The following is a 10,051-nucleotide window of genomic DNA, read 5'->3' as shown; positions in this document are numbered from 1 at the left end:
AATTTAGCTAATAATTCTACAAACAGTTTGAATGCAAGACGTTCGCATTTTTAAAGCATTGATTCCTAAACCATTATTAAATAGCCTGATCCTCCCCCCTCTTGATAAAATATGCATCTACCGTACTAATTAAGAACATACATTTATACTGCTAGGTACATTCAATTTGTATGTTTCTTCATTATATATTGAGTGAACTCTCTATATTATTTGAACTGCGATCATGAGTTTGTTGCAACACTGCCTTTAAACCCACTGGCCCCCCTTCTTCCCCTCCCACATTTTCACATAGGAAAACAAGAAGCCCATGGGCCACAACGCTCACCTGAGTAACTTTGGCCTTGCTGTTTTTCACCTGATTCCCCCTGTAGTATTTATTGTGGCCCTGCCCCACCCCCAGGGGTCATGATTTGAACAGTTAGAATCTACACTACCCCAGAATGCTTCCACATAAGTTTCAGCTTTTCTGGCCCAGTGGTTCTTGAGAAGAAAATTTTTAAAGATTTTTTCTACATATTTCAATGTGAAACTTGGATTCCCTATTGTGGCCCCACCCTACCCCGGGGGGGGTCATGATTTGAACAATTTAGAATCTACACTACCCCAGGATGCTTCCACATAAGATTCAGCTTTTCTGGCCAAGTGGTTCTTGAGCAGAAGATTTTTTCTGCATATTTCAATGTAAAACTTGGATTTCCTATTGTGACCCCGCCCTACTCCGGGGGTGGGGGTGGGGGTGGGTGGGTCATGATTTGAACAATTTAGAATCAACACTATCCCCGGATGCTTCCACATAAGTTTCAGCTTTTTTGGCCCAGTGACTCTTGAGAAGATTTTTTAATGACCCCACCCTATTTTTGTCTTTTCTTGATTATCTCCCCTTTGAAGGAGGCTTGACCCTTCATTTTAACAATTTAAACTCCCCTTCACCCAAGGATGCTTTGTACCAAGTTTGGTTAAAATTGGCCCAGTGGTTCTTGAGAAGAAGTTGAAAATGTGAAAAGTTTACAGACGGACGGAGGACGGACAATGGGTGATCAGAAAAGCTCACTTGAGCTTTCAGCTCAGGTGAGCTAAAAAAGCAAACAAACCAAAAAAAAAAAAAAAAAAAAAAGATATCCAAGAGATTTGAATCACTCCTCTGATAAAGTGTACAATGCTGTCACTGTGATCTATATATTTTTGTATTCAACACATCATTATGCCCAAAACCGATCAACTGACATACTTTTAGTTAACGCATCTCTGTGCTAAAAGGTAAAGAAACTTTTTTAGTTTCATGGCCCTACATGTTAGTGTACAAAATATATAGCTTAAAACAAAAGTCAAAATGCTAAGCCCCCCCCCCCCCCCCCCAGCATACAGTAGGTCACTATGACTGCTTTAATGATGATCCTCAGTATTGCAGTGTCCTATATATTTAGTTAAATAATTGAAAATGAATAGCCATAAGATTGACAAAGTAGGTCACTGTGACCTTCTTTTTAATTGACACACCTTGAAGTCTAGTTACATAAAAAAGATTCAATGATTTTTGGCTTCACAAAATATGCATCTAAAACAGATCAAGAATAAATAGCTGCAAAATTAAAAGTAGGTCACTGTGACCTACTCTAAAGTCAACATATTCCAAGGTCCAATTTAAAATAACCAATAAACTTAGAAAGTAGGTCACTGTGACTTACTTGTTAGTTGACACACCGTAACGCCCCAAGATCAGTCAACTGACAAGATTTGATGATTCTAAGCCTCCAGGTATTAAAAATATTAAGCTAAATTGTTTGAAAATGAATAAAACCAGGAAGTAGGTCACTGTGACATATCTCTGACTTGACACAAAATTGACAAAATATCCTTCAGTTTACAAAGAACAAGAATGGTAGAAATTTAACAATTGGTCATGTTCTCCTGTAAAGTATATTTCAACTTAGTTCAATGACACTTTTAATTCAATGTGCTAGCTGGCAATAAATAAACAAACACATAGATTGATGATACAAATGAATTATTTTATTCAAGGTGTATATAGAAATAAAGTAAATAAAAAAAAAGGATATTTATCTGACATATTTTATAACTACTGGTATATAAAGCTTTTTAGATTAAAGATTTTCGACAAATTACATAAATTTTTAGTCTAAAGTCTTCCTTCTGTGCATTCAACACAACTTTCGTCTGCATGAAAGTTTTACTATTACATCTGTACACAGTTATTAATAATAGAATGGCAATATTCAGTGCCTTTTGTATAACATATATAAACTGTATTGCACAATTACTTAAGCACTTAATTTCATAGACAGTCTGACACTACCTTATTTCAACAACAAAATAGAGTCAAGAAAAGCAAGGATAAGCATTTGACAAAAATTAAATTGGTCCATTCACTAAGAACAGAAAAGTTTACACTTTTTACCTTTAATCTAAAACTGAAAATCACAGAAAAATAAACTACAAATTTATTTCATTGTATAACTATTTGAGCAACTCAAGAAATTCTTATCTCAAATAATAATAAAGAAATACAGTGTATATCAAACTGTAATCTGGTTTGATCTTATGCAAACATGAATACCATGAACCAATGCACCAACATCGAATTTACTGAATAACTATTCACTAACCAAAGATATATACAATTCTTGTACAGTCGAGTACACTATCATTATACTATTACTCTAAAATTCACTCCCACACATAAATATATTTACTGATTTGATAAATACTGAAAGTCTTTGCCTTTAATGCATCTCTACCTAATCAAAACCCTGTATGTATTCCAAAAAATTTTTCACCTGCTTGATCTATTAAATTCTAAACAATCAGGCTAAACATGATAATGTATATTGTGAAAACATGAAAAATACACCATACAAAAAACAATATACAAGAAAAAATTTGTTAACTATAAATATAATGGTACAAATAGTAGAAAAAGTGTTCATACATCACTACACATTGTTTATAACAAAATATAACAATCATATTGTCTCAGACATTCAACAACTATATATAATGCCTATTAGGTATAACTATTCTGCTAGACCATTTACACGACCTGCCACTGCATGATGGACATGTCTCGACCGCCTGTGGACAGTAAGCGTGAATCGTCAAAAAGAAAGCTGACGTTAGTCACATGACTGCTGTGTCCATTGTAGCTATGCTTCTTTGCCTGTCAAAAACACATGAAATGGATCAGACATACTTCCCTTCAAGAAAGATATACAGTAAAACTTGTTTCATCTGGACCCCAATGGTTCCACAGAAATTTACCAGATTAGACAACATTCTGGAATTGACAACATTTAAAATAAATAAATTAATGAAATGGGACTAAAAGATATCATTGTAATAGGCAAAATTTCAAATACACAATACCTGGATTAGACAGGTTTTAATGTAACACCATCAATCTGTTATTTTCTTTAAATTCTAAAGCTATCCCTTTCTGACTGCCTACCTTAGGATGATAACAGGGGTACTGGTAGAGGTTCACCTTTCCAAAGTCATCAGCACTGGCCAGAACTCTACCATTGTTTGATCTGCAGACATTGTTCACATCAGTACCATCTGCTCCTTCTGGCCACACTCCTGAAAATTCATAGATTACAATATACAGTACAAGCATTTTAAAGTTTGTTTACCAAACTACAGTAAAACTTGGATATAATGAACTCACTTATAAAAAAATCTCAGTTATAAGGTCCCATAAAAGACTTTTCATTATGTGTCTTATTTGGATATAAAGAACCTTGGTTACAAGAACACAAAATTCAAAGTCCCAGTGACTTTGTCATAACCGATTTTTACTGTTTATAAGCAAGAACATAACCCTAAAACAAAACATTTTCACTGCAATCTTTGCAGCATTGAAAAGCATATATAGGAATAAAAACATCATTGCATTTGTTTGACATGGCAATAAATGCTTTCCCCTGACACTCTGGTGCCGGGAGGGGGGGGGGGGGTGGAAGTAATTAGTGAAAGGTAATTCAATATGAGATCATAAATACCTGCAGCATTGAAGGTTAAGGTACAATTTCCAGTGGCCCATTCTAAATCCCTGACAGCAGAAATAGAAGTTTCCTGTTTACAAGCTGGAATCTTCCCTGCAGGAAAAAATTGGAAGTTTTAGAGTTATGATGATAAAGTAGATTGAGAACTCTTAAATGCATCAACCCCTTTTTTCTTAATTTCTTCTTCTAAGATGGGACATGGTCTATTCATCTGATTAATATTCCAGAGACATTTTTACTCAAAAACATTTTTTTTCAATTTTGATACCAAAAAATTTTATGTGGAAGATTGATGACAGACAAATCCTGATCTTTGATAAGAGATTTCTAGCTGAGTTGAGCTGATAAGACACCACTTACAGTACAAAACTTCATAGTCTCCAGAATTACTGCACAAATAAACACTATCACTGGACCAGTCTATGTGTGTCACAAAGCTGCTGTGTCCCTGTTCAGAGAGAAACATATCATGAATGTTGTGCAAGATCTACATAATATGCTCATTGTGTAATAGCACAATTATAATAAAATTTCATTTTTTAAATAAAATAAATCACACAGGGATATCAGAAAAACTGCAAAAATAGGCATGTTCATTACATGTAAGATGTTCTTTCTCACACATTAAGTATCTTCATTAACTCAGTTCTTGAAGAGTATTGCATTTTCTGGGAAATTAATTACATGTACGTGGTTACAGAACATTAATTACAGCAATTAAATAAACTAATGAAAACTGGTGTTTCTTACAGTGCATCTTCCAATTCTGGAGTATTTTTTCCCATCTTCAGTCACCTCATAAAGGTAAATGTGGTTGTCTCTAGATCCAAGGGCAAGATATTTACCATCTGTAAGCAGAATAGTATTAAGAACACTGATAAGCACTCTCTACCATCGGCTCATACATTCACCTCTGTCGTTGGCTCGCATATATCACAGTGATAAGCACGGGAAATAGTGCATTTGTTTTAATTCATTATAAATAAATCCCTGCGCTAATATTTGTTTTTTAAGGTAGATATTTCCTTAATAGATATAGAACTATTAGTTTAATTTGAAATAATCCTTGGAATATAATGTTTTCTACTTTATGTCAAAAATTTTGAGGCAAGCCCATTGCAGACGTGTCTGAGAGAGGAATGAACAACAACTCTGCATAGGAGATTGATAACTAGTTGTCACAAATGATGGAAGCTTTCCTAGTAAAATCTTCTTTTCTTATAAAAAGATAAATGTTGTGGCTTTCAGAATGAAATAGGTTTTCTTGAGACAAACCAGTACTTACATCAATCAAATTTCTATTTCTATCATTTTTATACTTGTTATAAAATGAATCAAATTAAATATGCAATATGAATGTGTGGTTAACTAGGCACTTAAAGCTTTGTAACACATGGAAGTTTTATAGTTACCTGGTGAGTAGAGGACACACTCGATCTGTTCATTGCCGTCAGTGTGACTAGTAATGGTCTCGTGTGTTCCACAATCCAACACAAACCACTTTCCTGTCTCAGTTCCTATGGCAACCACACTTCCATCAGGGTAAAAACAGCAACTGTGAGCTGATTCCTACCAAATAAGATATAATACACAATACTATCATATTTCCTCAAAAACAGATAATCTTTGAATTCATACTGAATATATTCGTTTGCTCTGTGTTACTGTCAGCCTATAAAACATGGAAATGATTTCACACCCGCTGTTTACATTCACTCAGACACAAATGTGCTACAAAGATAATTTAGTCTCTGTTAAATTCCCTACATCCTAAATTTGCCCAATGTTGTTGAAAGGGGCGAAAATAAAACCAGAACAAAATTTCCCTGTACACAGTATATACCGTTTTCATCCTTAGCAATGATGCATCTCAAATTTGCTCTGCATGTGATATCAAATTTTGCTTGAATTCATCTCCATCTTCTGCTAGAAATTGTCATCATTACAGAAAAATAAAAATAAAATCTTTTTTTGTTAGCAGATGATCATCCTCCTTTAAACATTTTTTCCCTGTCAACAAAGAAAGTGGTTAATTTGAATGCCAACCCCCCTTGCTTCCTCCAACTTACTGAGAGTTCTTTAGACCAGATGACAGAGCGACTCATACTGTCCCACATGTGGACCTGTTTGTCAGATCCACTAGTCAAAAACTGCTGCTGACTGGGGTGTGAGGCAAGTCCCCATAGCTCATCCATGTGACCCTAAAAAGAAACAAGGCTCATATATCACAAGTGTGTCAAACTTCAGATCTAATGCACATAACTCAGCACATACAGTGTATGTAATAGAAATGATATCAAAATACTGCCAAATATCAATCAAAGCTTGAGCTTTCTTGAAATAAAAAAAATCTGAATGAATAGAAGAACTAAGTATTATCTCATTTTGGTCCACTAAAAAAAAATATCCAAATATCTGAGACAGAAAGAAAATAAAAACCAGAAGTCTCTGATGAGACTGTAGCTCTACTGGTCTGTATGTATAACAAAAGAAAAGTAGCACTTGGATTTAAAACTTTGCAACATGCAACAATAAATAGAATTATGTATCTTAATGTAGTCTACTTCTGTGCCAAGTTATATTGAAATCAAACGAAAACTGTAGGAAGAGTAGCGTTTTGAAAGTATTTCACAGAAATTTCTATTTTTAGTAACCATGACAACACCATTCACCGAAATAAAAAAAAACAGAAATACATATTATGTATCGTAGTGTATTCTAACTGTGTGCCAAATTAGATTGAAATCAGACCAAAATTGTAGGAGGAGTAACGTTTTATGGAAATTTCACAAAAATTTCTATTTTAAGTAACCATGGCAACACTGTTCATCGAATTCAAAAACTGATGCATTAAGTTATGTATCTTAGTATAGTCTTCTTGTATGCCTAATTATATCAAAAGCAGACTAAAACTGTAGCAGGAGTAGCATTTTAAATGAATTTCACAGAAATTTTTATTTTTAGTAACCATGGCAACACGGTCCATCGAAATCAAAAACCAATGCACTAAATTATGTATCTTAGTGTAGTCTACTTGTGTGCCAAGTTATATTGAAATCAGACCAAAACTGTAGGAGGAGTAGCGTTTTAAATGAATTTCACAGAAATTTCTATTTTTAGTAACCATGGCAACACCGTCCATCGAAATCAAAAACCGATGCACTAAATTATGTATCTTAGTGTAGTCTACTTGTGTGCCAAGTAATATTGAAATCAGACCAAAACTGTAGGAGGAGTAGCGTTTTAAAGGAATTTCACAGAAATTGCTATTTTTAGTAACCATGGCAACACCGTCCATCGAAATCAAAAACTGATGCACTAAATTATGTATCTTAGTGTAGTCTACTTGTATGCCAAGTTATATTGAAATCGGACCAAAACTGAAGGAGGAGTAGCGTTTTAAATGAATTTCACAGAAATTTCTATTTTTAGTAACCATGGCAACACCGTCCATCGAAATCAAAAACTGATGCACTAAATTATGTATCTTAGTGTAGTCTACTTGTGTGCCAAGTTATATTGAAATCGGACCAAAACTGTAGGAGGAGTAGCGTTTTGAAAAATTGTTTACAGACAGACAGACAGACGGACGGACGACGGACACCTTACTATCGCATAAGCTCTTCTGGTCTCTGACCAGTAGAGCTAACAATGGACTTTCCTACAATGTATTGAAATGAAATCATTCACAATGATTTATATATAAGGAGAGGATGACTACCTGGACAATGGGGTTGAGCTGTAGATCCACTGTTCCCTGTAAGATACAATTTCTGGTCGTTCCCACCAGCACCATCCCTCCCTTACCCTGGTTCAGCATCCGCACTCCTCCAAAGTTCTCAGGGATCTGTAACGAAAACCAAAATAAACTATCTCATTATCAAATTACTTGTAAACTCCTTACATCAGTCATTTGACATTTATGGAGTAATTTCAAATTAAGCTTGATTTGTAAAATTGAATACTGCAGTAATGTACTGAACACTGTGTAAATTTCATAGACTTGTCACGTAGGCATACACTAGCGCTTCATGAAAAATATGCCTATGTGCAAGTCTGTGCGATTTACACACCAATAAATCACCTAAACTTAAAAACATTCCTTACATTTACATGTTTAAAAGCACTAACAATATACTCAGTGTTTTTGAATTTCTCTCTGCCCTATATTGTTATATTTTTATTAATGGCTCTGCAGTCTCCTTGTGAGGTCACTTAAGCATGTGTTTCTCAGTGTACTGTAGATTCCTAAATATACACGAGGAATTATTTATAGTGCAAAATACTCGCAAAATAAATTTATTTGCTTTTATTTTTATGGTGCTGAAATCCATATAAAATCTTTTGATCAACTGTCCACTCGTGAATTATTGTTCTGGCGATTTGATGTCAAAGAGCCATTTTGCTATACATGTATTAAGTACTCCAGAAAGAATAATAATTTACCCCTGTATTTGTGTAGGAGCTGTTAAACTGTATGATCTTAATTACCTCTGTCTCTACCCCTGTCTTTGTGTAGGAGCTGTCATACTGTATGATCTTAATTACCTCTGTTTCTACCCCTGTCTTTGTGTAGGAGCTGTCATACTGTATGATATTAATTACCTCTGTCTCTACCCCTGTCTTTGTGTAGGAGCTGTTATACTGTATGATATTAATTACCTCTGTCTCTACCCCTGTCTTTGTGTAGGAGATGTTGTACTGTATGATATTAATTACCTCTGTCTCTACCCCTGTCTTTGTGTAGGAGCTGTCATACTGTATGATATTAATTACCTCTGTCTCTACCCCTGTCTTTGTGTAGGAGCTGTCATACTGTATGATATTAATTACCTCTGTCTCTACCCCTGCCTTTGTGCAGGAGCTGTTGTACTGTATGATATTAATTACCTCTGTCTCTACCCCTGTCTTTGTGTAGGAGCTGTCGTACTGTATGATATTAATTACCTCTGTCTCTACCCCTGTCTTTGTGTAGGAGTTGTCTCTACCCCCGTCTTTGTGTAGGAGCTGTCATACTGTATGATATTAATTACCTCTGTCTCTACCCGTCTTTGTATAGGAGCTGTTGTACTGTATGATATTAATTACCTCTGTCTCTACCCCTGTCTTTGTATAGGAGCTGTCGTACTGTATGATCTTTCTGTCTTTTCCTCCCCCAGACAACACAGTTCCATCCTTCATCACACATACAGAGAAAATCCCTCCCTCATGGACTCCCTCAATGGCTTTGGATATTCTGTTGTTTCCTTTTAAATCAATACAAAATAAAAGTCAGTAAAGTTATCGTATGCTGCTAAAACTAAAAACCATAATTGTATAATTCATCATAAGATCTGCTGTTCTGCATAAGCTCGTATCATCTCTGACATGGAATGTTGTTTATTCAGTAAAAAGTAGGGATGGCAACGAATATTCGAACATTCGAATATTCATTCGATAAGTTGATATTCGAATATGAATTTAAGATTCGAATATTCGGTGTTTTTCAGATTTCATAAAAAGAGGTACTGTGATTACTAAATTTTGATTAGAACAGTGCTGGAATTATCCCTGTTTAATTTACTAGCGATCAATTTCGATCGCCTCATTTCTTCTACTTATTTCTTATCTTATAAATCTACTAAATTACATGTATTTTGTTTTGAGTAAGCTGTTAAAGAATTGTACACTAATACTTTATGTATAATACAAAACGTACTTTCATAGTTTTTATTAGTTAGATACGATCGGATCTAGAATCGAGGACAACAAATGAAATCTAAGAATGTCTAAAAGTCGTGAAGAGTATACTTATCAAAATAAAATTAATTGATCATTGAATGAATGTCCGATATAATTAATCTGTAATTAATATTGTAAAGGGCTTAATTTCAGAATAAATGTGTAAATTACTTGATTATCTCGGGTTGTACATAATCCTGAATTTTATATTCACTATCGGGAAATTAGTTAATTACCTAGGAAAATTGCCTATGGAAATATTCCTTTACATTGTATCAAAGATTTTAACAATATCTCTTATCAGGCAGATA

At 34.4% G+C, this 10,051-nt stretch overlaps 1 protein-coding gene across 2 annotated transcripts in view; it reads right to left on the bottom strand.

Annotated features, from left to right (window-relative positions):
• Positions 1-1,988: 1,988 nt before the first annotated feature.
• The window catches only part of LOC133172992 (echinoderm microtubule-associated protein-like 2), a 29,264-nt gene continuing 21,201 nt past the window's right edge, over positions 1,989-10,051 (bottom strand). For both annotated transcript variants that reach the window (XM_061307864.1, XM_061307873.1), the window contains 9 exons: positions 9,108-9,265; positions 7,741-7,866; positions 6,089-6,220; positions 5,432-5,588; positions 4,770-4,867; positions 4,380-4,467; positions 4,017-4,112; positions 3,464-3,594; positions 1,989-3,175 (listed from right to left, as the gene is read on the bottom strand). In XM_061307864.1, coding sequence (XP_061163848.1) covers positions 3,050-3,175; positions 3,464-3,594; positions 4,017-4,112; positions 4,380-4,467; positions 4,770-4,867; positions 5,432-5,588; positions 6,089-6,220; positions 7,741-7,866; positions 9,108-9,265 — 1,112 coding nt within the window. In that variant the 3' untranslated portion in view covers positions 1,989-3,049. The remainder of the gene's footprint in view (positions 3,176-3,463; positions 3,595-4,016; positions 4,113-4,379; positions 4,468-4,769; positions 4,868-5,431; positions 5,589-6,088; positions 6,221-7,740; positions 7,867-9,107; positions 9,266-10,051) is intronic.

The sequence above is a fragment of the Saccostrea echinata genome, unplaced genomic scaffold (assembly GCF_033153115.1).
Source record: "Saccostrea echinata isolate AGI-Se365-2 ecotype Australia unplaced genomic scaffold, CSIRO_AGI_Sech_v1 ptg000002l, whole genome shotgun sequence".
NCBI lineage: Eukaryota > Metazoa > Mollusca > Bivalvia > Ostreida > Ostreidae > Saccostrea > Saccostrea echinata.
This window is presented reverse-complemented; position numbering and strand designations above follow the sequence as displayed.